Raw genomic sequence first — 19,903 nt, forward strand, 5'->3', positions numbered from 1 at the left:
TTTACTACAATTAGCAAAGAGTGCTTAGTTACCGAGTGCAAAGTTTTAACAATAGCAACAGGGAGTTACAGGCACACGCTACTAAAAGATAGTTGCTAAATTGCGGCTAAAGGGTGCTACTAACTGTTACTTTTTTAACTTGCTTGTCACTACTCATTACCGGCTGTCACTAATATCATAACTCAATACCAGCTTCTGGCTTAGTGTAAAGAAGTTAATCCATACTAAAGAAAAAAATAAGTATTGTTCTTGATTGAAGTGTACATACTAAGGTGTGTATTTCTTGGCCTTACCAGCAAGCAACAAGTATGGAATCTGCCGTGGCAGCTTTTCTTAGCAATGTACAATTTACAAAAGATTGAACAGATTAGACAGCTCCCCCCACTCTCACTTGCAGAGCCAAGCAAAGGGAGAGAAGAGCTATCAATCAACCTGGTATATTGGAGAAAATAGAGCAGTGAATAATATAGAGATATGCCTATAGTTAAGTCCAAGAAACTAGGTATCTATAAGTTAAACACAAAAATATTAGAGACACTGAAAAGGTATGTATCTTAGCATAAACAGTAAAAACTGTAACTTTATTGAGCAGACTGTAGAGAGGATACAATTGGACAGTGTCTAATAAATGCTAGTGAAAATGACTACGAAATTCCCAGTAGATATGCTTGAACGCCAGAGGGTAGGAATTAAAGCATAAAAAATGCTATACTATGTAAATATCCCTATTAGGTGTCCACATAGGAAAACAAAAGAAAACGTAGTAGATTAGATACCTTTGAATCTTACAGAGGTTGGACAGTTAGGTAGAGGGAGACAGAGTTGCACAGTGATAGAAAGGACATAAAGTGTCCATTGTACATCAGCTTACAGAATAGCTATGGGGTGTAAAAGGTTAATAGGATGTATGATGATTGTATGGTAGAGTTAGGTTTCAGTACCCAGTGAGCCTCTAAATCTCATCTCCTATAAACTCCCCCCAACACCTTCGTGGGTGTTCTATCGCTAATAAGCCCTGTAGACTGTCCCCTTAAGCTGCCGTTACACTAGTCCAGCTTGTAAGTTCAAATGAACAGACATCAGATTAACGAAAAAAAGGAAAAATAATAAAAGTGGTCAAAAGGGGATTCCCTCGTGCATAGTGCTCGGTGAGTGCTCAGTGAGTGAGGAATCCGCCTGCAAACGAAACCCGACGCGCGTTTCGGAGTGTAATACTCCTTCGTCAGGGGCTAGAATTTGCCGCCCGGTCTCCCCTCGGTATTTAAATGTAGGCTAGCCAATCCATGGAATGAACGTCAATTACGTCATTGATGACGTGTCGCTAATGCGATCACGTGTGAAAAAAGTGGGCGGAGTGAACCGCTACGTCAGGATGATTGGCAGCCGAATGTCCCGTTCAATTACCTGACTCTCCTGTTAACGAAGAACGTTTGAGAGTTAGGTGTAAGCTCCATAGTGGGCAGTGGGACATAATCAGGCTGGTTGACAGTCAAATGTACCGTTCAATTACCTGACTCTCCTGTCAACAAGGGACATTGGAGAGTTGGGTGTAAGCTCCATAGTGGGCAGTGGGACATAGGAAATCTCTCTTAACTATCAGGACAGTGTTAATTATCTGTCTTGCTGATGGTTTTAATTTTATGTAGGTATATGCTACAAGTCTGCACACAATTTATACTTGACTAATAGTTGTGGATATATACAAAATAAAAGCTTCGATTGGGTTTATTATTCACCAATATATTGTCTCAATTATTTAAAGAGGTATATATCCTGTTGTTTAGTATCTTTTAAGGGTTGCGGAAACCTTTTTAAAGAGAGAGGGGGGGGGAGGGGGGAGGGGACAGAAAATCCTTTTAGATTTGGTGCTTATGGTGATTAAAAAATTGTATACCTATACGTTAAAGAGTATACATGTTCATAAGTGATTGGACTCGCTGGAATCTGGCAATAACTATATTGCTCTAGATTCTAAGGGATGTTATTTTTAGAGACTTATTAAATAAAAGGGGTATATGAAAACCCTTCGTTAAGTCCCCTGGGGGACAATGTTTTTAGGCGGTATATCCAATAGCATTCGCGTCTTCTCAGACGTTGATCCCAGTTGCCTTTTCTCTGGTCTGGTTTAATCAATTCAATGCCCAGAAATTTGAGGACATTGGAGTCCCCATTGTGGGCTGTTTTCACGTGTCTGGAGACAGGAGTTTCGATATTCCTCGTGGTCTTTACTGAATTAATATGTTCAAGAATCCTTTTCTTAAGGGGTCTAAAAGTCTTCCCTACATACATGAGTTGACATTGGCATGTAATAAGGTAGATCACCCCTTTAGAATTGCAGTTGAAAAAGGATGAGGATTCAAAGTTTTCTGTACGGGTGCTATCACTAAAAGTTTTAGAACTTGTGTTTATATGGTTACAGGCTTTACACCTTCCACATTTATAAGTGCCCTTGATCTTGTTCGACAGCCAATGTGTTGGAACTTTTTTTGCTTGAAAATGGCTATGTACCAACATGTCTTTTAAGTTCCTGCCTCTTCTAGCTGTTAAAGAGGCATATACCGGGAGGACATCTTTCAGCTGTGCATCCTGTTTCAACAGAGGCCAGAAACGGTTCATAATTGTCTTGACCTGATCCCAACCGGCATCGAAAGTGCCTATACATCTTAGTTGTTTTTGCTCTGTTTCCTTGGAACTCGAGGGTGAGATTGTTTGTTCCCTAAGGAGACTTTCCTGTTCTGTGATTAATGCCCTGTGCCCTGTCTAATCTGTTCAATCTTTTGTAAATTGTATATCCATATCTGGGTTCAAGCCCAACTTAGGTGGAACTGGTACCACCATCCTGGCCCGTTACCCTAGTCTCAGATTCAACAGTTTGCTGGTCAGAGACAGGGGTACTTTATACCCAATCCTCTCATTTTTCTTAGCAATGTGCTACATAAATCCATAAATTTGGCAAAAAGGTTAGAAACCCAATGGGTTTTCTGTAGCTTTTACATGCTACCAGCTTTCAGCAGCTATTTTTTGTATTTATTTACAGACAAGGTTCTAAACAAGCTCTATGGATTTTAAGTTGTATAGAAAAGTTGTATCTTATTCAAAATATCCATACAGAATATATTTTAGAACTGCTGTCCACAGTTTACCTTTTTAACCACAATATGACCATGCTCATCTGTATACTGCTCCTCAGTCACAGTCTCTGGGAGAATGTCAGGCATATTGTCAGCCTAAATTAAAGAATACAAAAATAAAGAAAAACATTAACTAAATTCATCATCACATTTAAAGCACAAACAAAATTAGTGAGTGCAAAACAAACATAACGTAGGTTTGCAGACATCAAGCGAAACCCTCAAATTAGTTTTGCAAATAAAAGTGTTAAGTACATGCAGGAGACCACAAACAAAAGTACAGCAGAAGACCTTATGATGGTAAGCATGGTCTCCTATCTGGCCTTTGGAGGGTGGCGTGTCAGATCTAGAATTCTCTACTTACATTAGGTACTTCATACTCACAGTTAAGAGTGAACATGCACTAGTCAAGGGTAACATGCAGGCAGCCATGTTGCTTGGTAAGTAGTTGCCCCAATCCAGTCTCAAGGACTCGCTGCAAGTACAGCCAGGACGTAGCAGCCACTGGCTCAGGGACGTGCAGTAATTAAACACTCTGTACCTGAATAATCACACGGCGGCGAACGACCCTGGTAGTTACCATCTCGTCCTCATCTGAGTTGGTCTCTAGCTCACCTAGCTCCTCAGCTAGCTCCTGGTGGAAGCATGGAATCAGTGCTCTATTTATAATGCTGTGTGTGGCTGACTTAAGTACTATGTTGCAAACTAATTTATTGCTCAATAGAAATTAAAGGATTTCCAAGATACAACTATAAATATTTCCATACAATCCTTACTAGGGAAAACTGGGTGTGTGGAAATGAAATATTATTTTATATTATTAATTAATGTAATACTGAAGATAGGTCAAATCATTAGCCAGTTTTCGATATGGCAATATCGTCAGATAAAAAGGCCATGCTAGAATCTACAACTAAAGGCAGTAAGGTAACGCATGGTTTTCTCAAATTAATACATTTTTATACTTAGAAATAAAGGTTCTACCATTTGCAAGTTGACATTAAAAGACTATTACAGTAAATAAAAATTTTAAATGCTTTATCATGTTAAAGTAAGTTGTATCAGAGGTTGTTAATCATCTATATCTCTGTGTATTAAATAAAACATATTTAAGCCTGCAGCAGGAACGATGCTGATTATAATATTTAACTCTCTAAGAAGTCGGTTACCTGGAAGATAATGGAGTTTTTTCACTAAACTGGAGATTGTGGGGACTTGACAACCATAAGCTGGGAAAAATGTGACGGTAAGTTGTAGAATTTATCCAAGTTGTCTATTTTGCAAAACTAATATGTATCCTCCATAATTCTCAGTTTAGCAAATAAACCCCTATATTTAATAAATATATTTTATATAAATAAGGGTTTATTTATTTTTACTTCTCTTGATCTTTTTTCCTTTATTGGTTACTTTTTCACATTTGATCTGTCTAACAAATGGTGAGGAAATGCTCCTATCAGTGTACTGCAAAATATACACATGATAATAAATTGATTCTATTTTGCCCATTTCCATGCCCTTCTAGATCTAGTTCTCTAACCGGGGTTGCCATAGCCATCACATCATCCATTTCTCCCATCATTATCCCTTTCTTTGGCACCACGGGCAATGCTTTGAAACGTGAATCAAATGAACATGATCCATCCATTGCGCAATAGTTTGTTTCATGATTAGTCTAAACGGCGGTTTGGAAATCAGGAATTTGGTCGATCACACAACTTGTACAAATTCTGACAAATTGTTGCTAACTAAACAAATGTCCAAGTCTAGTAAGGATAAAATTATTTAAACAAACACCGTCCTGTTTTGAAATATCTTTCTTTAACTGCACTGTTTGTGAAAAAAAAATGTATAGCCAAAATTGTGAAAAAATAATCTTTTTTTATACAGACTTCAATGTTTAAAAAAAAAAAAAAAAAAAGCTCTATCTATCTTTTAAAAATAAGAGACCAAATGAAAAGCAGAAAATGATGCTTAAACAAATACAAAGAAAAACACTAAAATACTCCTAGGTCTAGTGTGATAATAGCCATGGGGTTAAATAGGCTATTTCATCTAGACCGAACAAAAAAAAACAAGTGAGCACTTTAGCATGGTAATGCTCCCAAATGTCCTGATTTTGGTGGGACAGTGCAAATTTTAGGATTCACCACCCCAATTTTATTCCCTGGTGTCCCACATCCAGGCAACTGTCCCCAGCTGCACAACACAAGTGCATCTTAGATGAGCTTGCACTGTCCTACATCACAAGGAGCATGCAGAGAGCACATCAGCTGCACTTTCGAAATGGTCTTCTACTTTAGGGGCCAGCCAGGATGGTGTGGCTTGATACCATGTACTGCCAGTGACACAGATTGCATCAGTAGAAATGACTAATGGGCTCACCCAGCCACATTCTGTACCCATACATCTGAATATTGGGAGGTATGTATCCTTTATAATGGATCACATATCAGAATTGTCATGATAAGTATCTCAGGTATCTTACCTTACCTAGGTTAAACAAAGACAATTATTTAAGTATATTTTTAAGGAAGAATACAAACACTGAAAGCAACAAAACATGCCGTCCTGTAAGTGGCATTTATTTGTGCTAAATTGCTTCTGTGTAAAAGTAATATGTGCAGTATATGATATTTCTAATATTTTGTTAGATTATAAAAGTTTAATATTGACCAGGAACTAAAACTGAATTTTTTGTTATTTTTTTTTAAATAGAATTTAAAATATATATATATATATTAATGATCGCATTGCCAGGTATTAAAATTATAAGATCCAATGCAAATAACTGCAATATGCAATATTGGAACTGCAACTGCAATATAATGTTATATTTTGATATGAGAAACCATTTGCAGTGTGATATAGAGTACAACTGGTCTGTGGTCTACATTGCTTTTAAATGGATCTAATGACACCTTCAGGTATTAGACAGTTTTTGTTCAGTTATCATTAGAAGTACAATGTTTACTGCACAATTTATACATATATATATATACACACACACACACACACACACACACAATCATACTATATTGGTCAATGAGCGTTTATATATGCCAAAATCAATTTAGAGGAGATGCTCATGGCATACATTGCGAACTTAGAAGACATTTTCTAAACCTTTTTGTTTGACTAGAGCATCTTAGTCCTCCCAGTGAATTAATTCCATTGCCATCTGCGTAATGTTGTTTCTTAACAAGAGAGACATAGTTTAGAAGTCCACTGGCAGTGGTATAGTGGAAAATAGATATATCAATGCCCGGGAATATTGGAATTTTTCCACAGCTATCTGGCCAAGAATTCTGCTTCTCCTGCATTGTGTTTCTAGTTTAAACTGTGATTTATTAAGAGTAAGTAGACTGGTATTTTTGCATTTTTAATTACTTGGGTTAGTAACTAAAGTGAAAATTCATAGAGCATTCAAAGTGACTTTTATATTTAAGCTCAAAGTAGCCAAAGGTGATTCCCTCACCCCAAGAAAATTAACATAAACATGGCAGATGCCCCACAACAGCAGTCAAACAATTTGTTTTGGCTTGTGCTGTTTTACATTTCTACGCTTCACTGTATAACAGACACTTAGTGGGGAGATGTGGTTTCCGTGTGGAATGTTAAAAATACAAAAATACTTATCTCATTAAATTGTTTCCAAAACTAGAACACTTTAGTAAACACTTCCCTAAGAGTAAATTTTAGGGGAAACTCCAGTGCAAATTAGGTCTCCCAAATATTAAAGGGAAACTATAGTCACCTGAACAACTTTAGCTTAATGAAGCAGTTTTGGTGTATAGAACATGCCCCTGCAGCATCACTGCTCAATCCTCTGCCATTTAGAAGTTAAATCCCTTTGTTTATGAACCCTAGTCACACCTCTCTGCATGTGACTTGCACAGCCTTCCATAAACACTTCCTGTAAAGAGAGCCCTATTTAGGCTTTCTTTATTGCAAATTCTGTTTAATTAAGATTTTCTTATCCCCTGCTATGTTAATAGCTTGCTAGACCCTGCAAGAGCCTCCTGTATGTGATTAAAGTTCAATTTAGAGATTGAGATACAATTATTTAAGGTAAATTACATCTGTTTGAAAGTGAAACCAGTTGTTTTTTTTCATGCAGGCTCTGTCAATCATAGCCAAGGGAGGTGTGGCTAGGGCTGCATAAACAGAAACAAAGTGATTTAACTCCTAAATGACAGTGAATTGAGCAGTGAAATTGCAGGGGAATGATCTATACACTAAAACTGCTTTATTTAGCTAAAGTAATTTAGGTGACTATAGTGTTCCTTTAACAAAAAATGACTTTTGAAAATGCAGTTTCACAATACGTGCCAATGTTTTATTTAAAGGGACACTCCAGGCACCCAGACCACTTCTGCTCATTGGAGTGGTCTGGGTGCCAACTCCCACTACCCTTAACCCTGCAAGTGTAATTATTGCAGTTTTTTTTAAACTGCAATAATTACCTTGCAGGGTTAAGTCCTCCCCTAGTGGCTGTCTATTAGACAGCCACTAGAGGGAACTTTCTGCTCTATAGCACAGGTTTGGTCTGTGCTAGAGCGTCGCTGGACGTCCTCACGCTGTGTGAGGACCTCCAGCGTCGCTCTATTCCCCATAGGGAAGCATTGAAATTCATTTTCAGTGCTTTCCTATGGGGTGCGCTAATGCGCATGCGCGGTCTCCTCGGCCGGCGGGCGAGATCAGTATCGCCCACCGGCCAACGTAAGCAGAAGGAGGAGCGGCGGGGGAGGAGGAAGCAGCGACGTGGGACATGTCGCTGCCTCTGGTAAGTGACTGAAGGTGTTTTCACCCCTTCAGCAACTGGGGATTGGGGGGTGGGAGGGAGAGGGACCCTCCAGTGCCAGGAAAACGGATCGTTTTCCTGGCACTGGAGTTTCCCTTTAACATTATGTTTGGGGCTGGAAGGGTGGCAATTATTTCCCTTCTAAAATACACCAATAAAATTATAACGGGGTAAGATTATAACATACTGTTTTGATAAATTGGGATAATGTGATTAAGAATTGCATCTACAGCTTTACATTGTAAAATTGTGTAAAAAATGTGTAAAATTGTGTATTTGGAGATGTTTTTAAACAAGGTGGAACCTTGTATTCCCTGGCTACCACCCATGGCTAGTGAAGATCATGGGAAGTACAGATTATCTATATGTCATTGATTACTACTGAATTGTAGTAGGTGTTTCAAATCAGATAAATCATTTGTTAATATCTATAAATCTCCGACGGCTCTTCTAACATTGAACGCTACTCAATGAGTAATGTTATACTACATAAGAAGCAACATCCTTACTCACCTCCTGCTGCATGGAGCGAGCCAAGCTAATGCCCCTATTATTCCTGAACAATAATATACACTACACTGACACTTAACATGCATTGAAGACAGCTTCTTTGCCGCTTCCTGCTGCTTACGATATTGACTTTAGCTTGTCATTTGGACCTATGTATCTAATGTGTTTGCTACACTTACAACCGAACCACTGAATGTTGCAACTGCCTCACAAACATATTGCTGTCCTGTTACATTGAAACGATCAGTATACTATCCCTGCTGTTACTGCAAAATGTTACTTGTTATAAGGATACTTAGCCTCAATTATAGGAACCGTGTTGGCTGCAATATGTGGCTTAATCTGTTAACATGTACCAGCCATTGAGATCTACGTGTCTAGTTTATCTGTTGCATACTCAATTGTACTATTGACTGCTATAACGTTGCTCAATAAACAGTTTTTTGAACTATTAAAATATCTATAAATCTTTAGTTAAACTGCAGATGTAACACCAAGATTGCTTACCTTCTCAAATGATTCCAAAGACTCATATTCTGAGCATTTTTCCAACTTGTCTGGTTGCTCATCGGATGACTCCACAATGTAGAGGTCACGTCCAGCAGCATCATGGTCTTCCTGTTCTGAAAATTCTTCTGGTTCTTGCACAATGGGGGAATTGCTGAGCTGATCAGACACAGGGGTTTGGAGGCATTGTCTGTCATATGCTTCGCAGGTTTCCAGTGGAGACTGAAGGATTTCTTTACAAGACATGTAATCTTGAGCTGTATCTGATGGTTGTACTTTCTCAAGCTCTGGCGATGTTACACTTTAAAAGAGATATAAAAAAGTAGTGGGAATAAGTTAGTTACTTTGCACATGAAGATACATTTATAACATTTTGTCCACATAAAGAGGCTGTGACGACTTTTAATAGGGCAAGTTTTCTAACAGGAGTTTTAGAAACTTTAGACCTTTCTTGTTCAAGTAAATATATATTTAGAGAAACACTCCAGACTCCTAAAGCAATCAGACAACATGACCTGTTCCGTCCTAGTTTGGCTAGCTCAGTTGAGCTAAACTCAATAGGCATACTACTGTCCAGAGCACCTGCCTTGCAAAGGCTTCTCACTGAGCTGCATCAGGAAGCCACAGAATGTCTGGGCTAAGCAGGAGGAGAAGGCTTATAAAGGATTGAGACAAGCGATCTCCATTCATGTATTTTTTCATTGGTGGTATATTATTCATAATATATTTTACCACGAAGGATACATTGAGATTTCTCTCATTTATGTCCTGGGTCCACAAAACATTACATTGTTACAAAAGGGTAAAATATTACAAAAGAAAAAATAATAATAATACTATATATATATATATATATATATATATATATATATACACACACACACATACATACACACATATATAATTGTGACACATAACAGGTAATAAATATATTCAACCATGACAGGTGCATTCTGTGCTGAGGTATATCGCCATAGATCTCTTAAAAGATTTTAGATTGAATGACGATTTGACTGTGTCCCTGAGGTTATTCCATACTTGCGGTGCTCTGTAGGAAAATGAGGATCGAGCCACTTTGTTTTTGTATTGCGGTATGCTAAATATCATGCTAGTACTGAATCGGAGGGTAGAGGAGTTGGGAACATCCGGGACAGCATTCTACTCAGGTAGGGTGGGAGCTTCCCAGAAATGCTCTTGTGCACAAGGCTGGAAAGATGAAGAGTGCGTCGGGATTCCAGCGATATCCAATTTAGCTCTTTTAACATGTCACAATGGTGGGTCAAGTAACAGCGGCAGAATTTTTTTTATAACTTATATTTTTTGGGGGGGGAGAGGCAGTGGAGTGTTCAATAAAGTAAGATTTTTTTGCATTTTAGTTTACTGAATTATTATGGAAAATGCAACACTATTAGGAGATTTTTCGTAAACTATTTAGATTTTATGATATCTATTTTGACTCAACAATAATTAGTTAGATTCTAGAGTTATTTTGATTCTATGAGAACAAATAGGATTTGATTAGGACATTGGGAATATACTGTACTTCATGTTGTGAGTAAAAATGACTATATATATATATATATATATATATATATATTTCAGAAAACAGGGACGTTGCTTCCAAATTTGCCAAAAGAAAAAATATCACAAGCTTTTTTTATACTGAAAGTATTAATGCTATGTTCATCATACCCAGGACATACTTGAAAACGAGAGAAATCTCAATGTATCTCTCCTGGTAAAATATTTTATAAATAAATAAATGCTAAGTAGCTACGTAAACAAACAGTAGAAGAAATTGTGTGTTAAACACACTACACAAATTAAACTAAAATGCAGACTTACCAAAATAATAAATGTGTAGTCTATATGGCACTATCTAATCATAGTGCAGATGGTCCTTATAACGAAAGATAAATAAATTAGTATAAATTAACAACTCACAAGTGTAGAGCCAAAAAGTCACCTGGCTCAGTGTGAAGCGCCTTGGGATCTTTCAAGGGAGATCCACTGCCCTCTTTTTATCTCCTTCTGGTCTCCTCCCCATCCAATTAGGCATATAGGAATGGACAGGATGACTCCAAAGATAAATGTAAAGACATTTATTAAATAAAATCAAACAAAAATCAAATTTAAGAAGATCAATTGATCAAAATAATAAGTTAAATGCTCTAAAAAAAAGTCCAAAACGCATTTCGCCATTGATTGGCTTCCTCAGTTGGTGTATCTTTCATGCGGCGTCCTTTTCCTCTTTTATACAGCCTTAATGATCAAATTGCTGGCATCTGTGGAACCAGAAATTGGTTCCGTGGAACGCACACAGATTAATTTGGAACGCACGTTCGTGCATCAATCATGTGACTCGGCTTGCGGTTTCCTTTTTCTTCGTGGAACGCATCATATGCGTTCCACCTCCATAGTTCTTCTCAACATACTATGTTGAATAACCAGTCCTTAGCCCAATCAATTCATTTATCCCTCATAGAAAACGAGGAAATGGATATAATTAAAAACACATTATTAAATAAAAGACTTAATACATAATTTCACACAAAATAACAAGTTCTTATTCTTGTATCTAAGATGTTGATTATCTATGCGTATAGAGATTGTTTAAAGTATTCTAAGTGTATTACATAAATGAATTAAACCAATCCCTTACTTCTTAGTATAACTATAGTTATTTTTAAAAACACATCATTAAATCAGACTTAATACATAATTTTATATAAAACAACCAATTTATATTATTGCACTTAAAGTGTTTGTCATCTGCAAGCATAGAGGTTGTTTAAAGTGTTCAAAGTGCATTACATAAATAAATTAAACTAATCCCTTACTTATTTGTGTAAATATAGGAATTTTCCACTTCCCCATAGAATACTAATAAACCAAAGAGAGAATAAAAAATGGAGGGAGAGAGATATACTACAAAATATAAATGTATTTTACCTCAATTGAGAACCTATTATGAAAAAAATCGTAAAAACTACACTCTATAAAATTCATGTGACGAGAAAAAAAGAGAAATATCAATTAAGATAAAAAGTGGCATAATTCGAAATTCAAATTTAATCCATGAGGTGCCAAAGTATTAAAATTGAAGATAAACGTCATTTCTTCAATCCCAATTTTCTTTAAAAAAAATCTCTGCCCCTCCAATTTTTTTAACCAATTTTAGTGCACAAAATGTGAGATCCTGTGGGTTTTGATTGTGGCAATGTTTAAAATGCTGGGAGACACTATGTGTTTCTACTCCTTTTTTGATTTTTCTCACATGTTCAGAAATTCTGACATGTAAGCATCTAATTGTCCTCCCTATATACATCTTATTACATGGGCATTTTAACAAGTAAATAATATTCTTTAAAAGCATGTGAGTTGATCTCTTATCACAAAGTCTTTCTCTATGATTTCATTAGTATTCTTTATATTTCTTTTTTTTACTGTTTGTTTCCCTACATGCCAAGCACGTTCCACACCCATAAAAGCCTTTACTTCCTGTAAGAAAATTACTATTTACATTAGAGGAATTTTTTAAGTTACTATTCACTAGGAGATTTTTCATGTTCTTGCATCCCCTATGTACGATTCTACGTCTTGATGGTAGCACTTCTTTCAAGATCGGATGAATCTTGTAAGAAATGCCAATATTTGTTAATGGCATATCGTACTTTCTTGTTTCTGGCAGAAAAATTACAAATAAAAGGAACGTTAAATCTATTGTCTTCTGTACTTAGTTTTTTTCTTTTTGTAAGTAAGTAAGTTCTTTCTTTCAAGTCCTTTAATTTCTTCTATGCTCTTTTGGAGATCCTTCTCTTTATACCCTTTTTCCAAAAAATGTTCTTTGATTATCTGTGTTTGTCTTATAAAATCTTTCTCTTGTGTGCAATTTCTTTTTAACCTCATAAACTGGCTCTTAGGTGCATTCGTAAGCCACGGAGTATGGTGGCAACTTGTTAGATCTATATACCCATTACAATCCACCTCTTTTAACTATTTTTATAGAAGATGGTAAGATCCATACTAAAAATTATTTCAATCTAAAAAATTCATTTCTTTTTTACTCTGGGTGGATGTGAGGTTAATCCCCCCAATCATTACAATTAAGAAAACTTAAAAAAATCTATAAGACTCAAATCATCTCCTTTCCAAATAAAAAATATATCATCAATGTAACGGCGATAGGTGACCAAACTCGCATAAAAATGGCTATGTAAAATAAACTTCTCTTCCCAGTACGCCATAAATAGATTGGCGTAACTGGGTGCGAACTTGGTCCCTATCGCCGTTCCATTGATTTGCATGTAAAAACTATCTTTAAACCAAAAATAATTACTGATTAAAATCAAAAATATACCTTCTTTTATAAAATCTATCTGTTCCTGTTTACAATTAAATTTCTCTAGAAAATATTGCACTGCCTCTATTCCCTTATTGTGTAGGATAATACTATAAAGGGAACTCACATCACAAGTAACCAATATGTAATTTTCTTCCCATTTGATATCTCCTAGGATTTGTAGGATATGTATTGTATCCTTTAAGTATGATACATTTTTATTGCTACTGGTTGAAGTAGTATGTCAATATATTCTGAGACCCTCGATGAGATACTTTCTACTCCATAAATTATGGGTCTTCCTGGTGGAAATTGTTAAATGTTTGTGCATTTTTGGCAGGCAATAAAAAACTGGGATTTGAGGATTTAAAATATTTAAATACTTAACCTCTGTATCTGTTAAAATATTTTTGTCCAATCCCTCATTGATGTATACTTCAAACTTATCTCTAATTTCTCGACTAGGGTTGGATACTAATTTTTTATATGTTTTTGCATCTAATAGGAGTCTCTCGGCTTTGCCTACATATTTCTCCTTAGACAAGACTACCACTCCTCCTCCTTTGTCTGCAGGTTTTATAATTAGATCATAATTTTTCTGTAGGCTCCTTAAGGCCTTCATTTCTATTCGTGAAAGTTTTTTTGGTACTTATTTGTATTCTTTATTTTGCTAACTTCCTTCATTACCATGGTTTCGAAGGTTTGAATTTCACTCGAGATCATATTTTTAGGAAATAATTTCGATCTGTCTTTAATATTGCTATGTACATACGGGGAAGTGGTATCTATTTCCACAGAATTTTTATTATAAAAGAACTTTTTCAAACATAACGGTCTAGTGAAACGGTTGAGATCTATAAAGAATTCAAAGGGTTTAAAGTCTGAGGTTGGAGCAAACTTCAATCCTCTTTTTAAAATCCCAAGCTCATCTTTGTCCAATACCTTATCTGAGAGGTTAAAGATACCCTTACTGTCTACATCCGTCCTCGTTTCTCTTTGTTGTGACTTCTTTCGTCTTCTATTTCTCCTTCTTCCCACGATCTTCTCCGTTTGCCCGGTGAATCCCACTCCAGTGATTCTTGAAGTTGTTTTAATCTGGGTTGGGCTGGGCTTTTGTGAAAAAAATGGAGACTTAGGAGAAGTATTGTTGTGTTCTAATACTTGGAAGTGGTTACCGGTTGGGATGTTATGGTCCCTATCTTCAGACGGCTTCCGTCTCTTGATTGGGGACCCATGGGTGTTACGTGGAGGGTTTCTATTCCTATCATTTCTTAAGGGACTAGTAACTGCTCTACTATAGCTCCTAATGTTGTCCTCCTTCCTTTTATCTTGCCTAGGTGCATTGAACTTGCAAATGGTGACCGCTTCGCTGTGATCTCCAAATTGTTCCTCTTGCCTTTTATTTTGTCTGATTTCATTGAATCTTTGATTGGATGCATAATCCTTTATTCCTCCTGTATTTCTATAGGTATGGTTAAAGTCATCTTGATTAGCATATCTTCGGTAGTGGTATCTTTGTTGATCTCGGGTTCCTTTATTTCTCTGTTGGTAATCTCCTTGTTGGTAATATCTCTGTTGACTCAAAGTTCTCTCTCTTACTTGGTTCCTCTGACGGCTATGTGTTCTTCCTCTATTCGGTTTATTGGGCTTATTCCAATTGTTAGATTTTTTATTTCTCACATTGCCCGTTTTGTAATCCTCTAAGTCTCTCAAATATTTTCGTTTCTTCGTCTCTATCACTTCTCTTTCTGTTTTATCTATTTTCCTTTTCATTTCTGTTGTTACTTCATTAAATATTTCTAGACTTAGTATTCTCTAATGTAACAGAGAATGAGACTGAGGATATATACATTAATAAAGATGTATATAAGAATAAACTTGAAAAAACAAACATTCATTAGAGAAATGAAATCAAAATGGGAAATTGCTACCCTTAAGAAATATGTTAAGGAAAAAATAACGCCAAGGGGTCTAAGATTTTCTAAAGACCCTTCTTTTGATTGTGAGGACCAATACTTCATGGAAGGATGGAACAAATTACTAGATGGGTTTTCGTTCAGCTTTATGGGGTAAATAGTAGCTAGACGGGAAGAAAATCTCCTTAAATTAGATGAGGATATAAACAAATTTAGGAAAGGCTGACACAACTAGCCCAGAAATGAAGTAACAACAGAAATGAAAAGGAAAATAGATAAAACAGAAAGAGAAGTGATAGAGACTAAGAAACGAAAATATTTTAGAGACAGAGGATTACAAAACGGGCAATGTGAGAAATAAAAAATAGACAGTTATGTTTGAAAAAGTTCTTTTATAATAAAAATTCTGTGGAAATAGATACCACTTCGCCGTATGTACATAGCAATCTTAAAGACAAATCAAAATTCTTTCTTAAAATCGAAATTCTTTCTTAAGAACATGATCTCAAATGAAATTCAAACCTTCGAAACCATGGTAATGAAGGAAGTTAGCAAAATAAAGAATACAAATAAATACCAAAAAAATCTTTCACGAATAGAAACGAAGGCTTAAGGAGCCTACAGAAAAATGATGATCTAATTATAAAACCTTGAGACAAAGGAGGAGGAGTGGTAGTCTTGTCTAAAGAGAAATATGTAGGCGAAGCCGAGAGACTCCTATTAGATGCAAAAACATATAAAAAATTAGTATCCAGCCCTAGTCGAGAAATTAGAGATAAGTATACATCAATGAGGGATTGGACAAAAATATTTTAACAGATACAAAGGTTAAGTATTTAAACATTTTAAATCATCAAATCCCAGTTTTTTATTGCCTGCCGAAAATACACAAACATTTAACAAATCCACCAGGAAGACCCATAATTTCTGGAGTAGAAAGTATCTCATCGAGGGTCTCAGAATATATTGACGTACTACTTCAACCAGTAGCAATAAAAAATGTATCATACTTAAAGGATACAATACATATCCTACAAATCCTAGGAGATATCAAATGGGAAGAAAATTACATATTGGTTACTTGTGATGTGAGTTCCCTTTATAGTATTATCCCACACAATAAGGGAATAGAGGCAGTGCAATATTTTCTAGAGAAATTTAATTTTAAACAGGAACAGATAGATTTTATAAAAGAAGGTATATTTTTGATTTTAACCAGTAATTATTTTTGGTTTAAAGATAGTTTTTACATGCAAATCAATGGAACGGCGATAGGGACCAAGTTCGCACCCAGTTACGCCAATCTATTTATGGCGTACTGGGAAGAGAAGTTTATTTTACATAGCCATTTTTATGCGAGTTTGGTCACCTATCGCCGTTACATTGATGATATATTTTTTATTTGGAAAGGAGATGATTTGAGTCTTATAGATTTTTGAAGTTTTCTTAATTGTAATGATTGGGGGGATTAACCTCACATCCACCCAGAGTAAAAAAGAAATGAATTTTTTAGATTTAACTATTTTTATAGAAGATGGTAAGATCCATACTAAAAATTATTTCAAAGAGGTGGATTGTAATGGGTATATAGATCTAACAAGTTGCCACCATACTCTGTGGCTTACGAATACACCTAAGAGCCAGTTTATGAGGTTAAAAAGAAATTGCACACAAGAGAAAGATTTTATAAGACAAACACAGATAGTCAAAGAACAGTTTTTGGAAAAGGGGTATAAAGAGAAGGGTCTCCAAAAGAGCATAGAAGAAATTAAAGGACTTGAAAGAAAGAACTTACTTACTTACAAAAAGAAGTAAACTAAGTACAGAAGACAATAGATTTAACTTTCCTTTTATTTGTAATTTTTCTGCCAGAAACAAGAAAGTACGATATGCCATTAACAAATATTGGCATTTGTTACAAGATGATCCGATCTTGAAAGAAGTGCTACCATCAAGACCTAGAATCGTACATAGGGGATGCAAGAACATGAAAAATCTCCTAGTGAATAGTAACTTAAAAAATTCCTCTAATGTAAATAGTAATTTTCTTACAGGAAGTAAAGGCTTTTATGGGTGTGGAACGTGCTTGGCATGTAGGGAAACAAACAGTAAAAAAAGAAATATAAAGAATACTAATGAAATCACAGAGAAAGACTTTGTGATAAGAGATCAACTCACATGCTTTTCCAAGAATATTATTTACTTGTTAAAATGCCCATGTAATAAGATGTATATAGGGAGTACAATTAGATGCTTACATGTCAGAACTTCTGAACATGAGAGAAATATAAAAAAAGGAGTAGAAACACATAGTGTCTCCCAGCATTTTAAACATTGCCACAATCAAAACCCACAGGATCTCACATTTTGTGCACTAAAATTGGATAAAAAAAATTGGAGGGGCAGAGATTTAAAAAAAAAAAAATTGGGATTGAAGAAATGACGTTTATCTTCAATTTTAATACTTTGGCACCTCATGGATTAAATTTGGATTTCGAATTATGCCACTTTTTATCTTAATTGATATTTCTCTTTTTTTCTCGTCCCATGAATTTTATAGAGTGTAGTTTTTACGAATTTTTTCATAATAGGTTCTCAATTGAGGTAAAATAAATTTATATTTTGTAGTAAATCTCTCTCCCTCCATTTTTTATTCTCTCTTTGGTTTATTAGTATTCTATGGGGAAGTGGAAAATTCCTATATTTACACCAATAAGTAAGGGATTAGTTTAATTTATTTATGTAATGCACTGTGAACACTTTAAACAACCTCTATGCTTGCAGATGACAAACACTTTAAGTGCAATAATATAAATTGGTTGTTTTATATAAAATTATGTATTAAGTCTGATTTAATGATGTGTTTTTAAAAATAACTATAGTTATACTAAGAATTAAGGGATTGGTTTAATTCATTTATGTAATACACTTAGAATACTTTAAACAATCTCTATACTCATAGATAATCAACATCTTAGATACAAGAATAAGAACTTGTTATTTTGTGTGAAATCATGTATTAAGTCTTTTATTTAATAATGTGTTTTTAATTATATCCATTTCCTCGTTTTCTATGAGGGATAAATGAATTGATTGGGCTAAGGACTGGTTATTCAACATAGTATGTTGAAAAGAACTATGGAGGTGGAACGCATATGATGCGTTCCACAAAGAAACAGGAAACCGCAAGCCGAGTCACATGATTGACGCATGAACGTGCGTTCCAGCTGAATCTGCGTGCGTTCCACGGAACCAATTTCCGGTTCCACTGATGCCGGCAATTTGATCATTAAGGCTGTATAAAAGAGGAAAAGGACGCCGCATGAAAGATATACCAACTGAGGAAGCCAATCAATGGTGAAACGCGTTTTGGACTTATTTTAGAACTTTTAACTGATTATTTTGATCAATTGATCTTCTTAAATTGGATTTTTGTTTGATTTTATTTAATACATTTCTTTACATTTATCTTTGGAGTCATCCTGTCCATTCCTATATGCCTAATTGGATGGGGAGGAGACCAGAAGGAGATAAAAAGAGGGCAGTGGATCTCCCTTGAAAGATCCCAAGGCGCTTCACACTAGAACCAGGTGACTTTTTGGCTCTACACTTGTGAGTTAATTTATACTACTTTATTTATCTTTGGTTATAAGGACTATGATTGGTTTGTTTATTATTTGCAGATTATTGTAAAAGCATTTCTACCAATACATTCATTTGTTCAGGTATTTCAGAGCTAAACTTATACTTTTTTTTCTTTTTCTGATTATATTGTGAGAGTTAAGGGAATCATTCACCTGTAGAGCCTGTTCTACCTTATTGCATTTGTGTGCACTTGTTTGTATATTTACATTATATGGCACTATTTTTTTTTTTTTTTTTTTACAAAATTGTATTTTAATGTGTAACATTTTTGTACAAAATTGTGTAAGGTGTTTATTATTTTTCTGGGTTCCGTAACTGGCAATTCACCAAATGCTTGATGGAAACACTTTGCCCACGCTCAAAAAAAATAAAAAATAAAAAGCTTAAACAACTTGTTTAAACCGATGAAAACTTACACATATTCTTGCTGCTCAGAAGATGATGCTCTTGTTACATTTTGTGGTTCCCTTGAGATATCTGTTTCCACTTTTTCTTTCTGAAGCTGCCTGAGCATTTCTACAACAGACTTGTCATCTTCAACCCTGACAGTGCTTTCATGGAACAATGAGCAACTGATTGAAATGTCCTCCTCAGATACCAAGGGAGGCTGTTCAGTTGTCTCCCTGTCATGAGAGTTTGAGTGATCAACAATAGCCTTCTTTTGGGGGCTACAGAACTCTTCCTGCAGAGCAGAGAAACCTGGAGATACAAACAAAACACAGTGTTTCATTTATTATTGCTAAATATACACAGAGGATGGTGTAATCGTCTGAATGACAAACTGATATAAAACACTTTATACAAAGGTGTTTATCATGTACTGTTTTTTAAAATAAATATGCCAAATATTGTGAATGTGATACAGAGTTGCAACAAAGGAGGGCCCATAGGGGAGACAATTGTCCCCAGGTGCCAGAGTGAGGGGGCTCAGCAGGGTCGACCATGCATCTATGACGGGCGGACGGACGGAGAGTTGCATTTTTGTCTGATAAAGGCAGCAGGTGTGGAGCAATACCTGGAAACTGTTCCACATGCAGAGGGAAATCAG

At 35.6% G+C, this 19,903-nt stretch overlaps 1 protein-coding gene across 49 annotated transcripts in view; it reads right to left on the minus strand.

The window, feature by feature from the left end:
* Window positions 1-19,903, minus strand: part of ANK2 (ankyrin 2) — a 540,585-nt gene that overhangs the window by 13,066 nt on the left and 507,616 nt on the right. For 48 of the 49 annotated variants that reach the window (XM_063458304.1, XM_063458330.1, XM_063458318.1 and 45 more), the window contains 4 exons: window positions 19,272-19,554; window positions 8,953-9,253; window positions 3,673-3,765; window positions 3,144-3,227 (listed from right to left, as the gene is read on the minus strand). In XM_063458304.1, coding sequence (XP_063314374.1) covers window positions 3,144-3,227; window positions 3,673-3,765; window positions 8,953-9,253; window positions 19,272-19,554 — 761 coding nt within the window. The remainder of the gene's footprint in view (window positions 1-3,143; window positions 3,228-3,672; window positions 3,766-8,952; window positions 9,254-19,271; window positions 19,555-19,903) is intronic. The other variant, XM_063458296.1, reaches the window with a different exon arrangement.

Source organism: Pelobates fuscus, chromosome 6, assembly GCF_036172605.1.
Source record: "Pelobates fuscus isolate aPelFus1 chromosome 6, aPelFus1.pri, whole genome shotgun sequence".
In the NCBI taxonomy this organism is placed as follows: domain Eukaryota; kingdom Metazoa; phylum Chordata; class Amphibia; order Anura; family Pelobatidae; genus Pelobates; species Pelobates fuscus.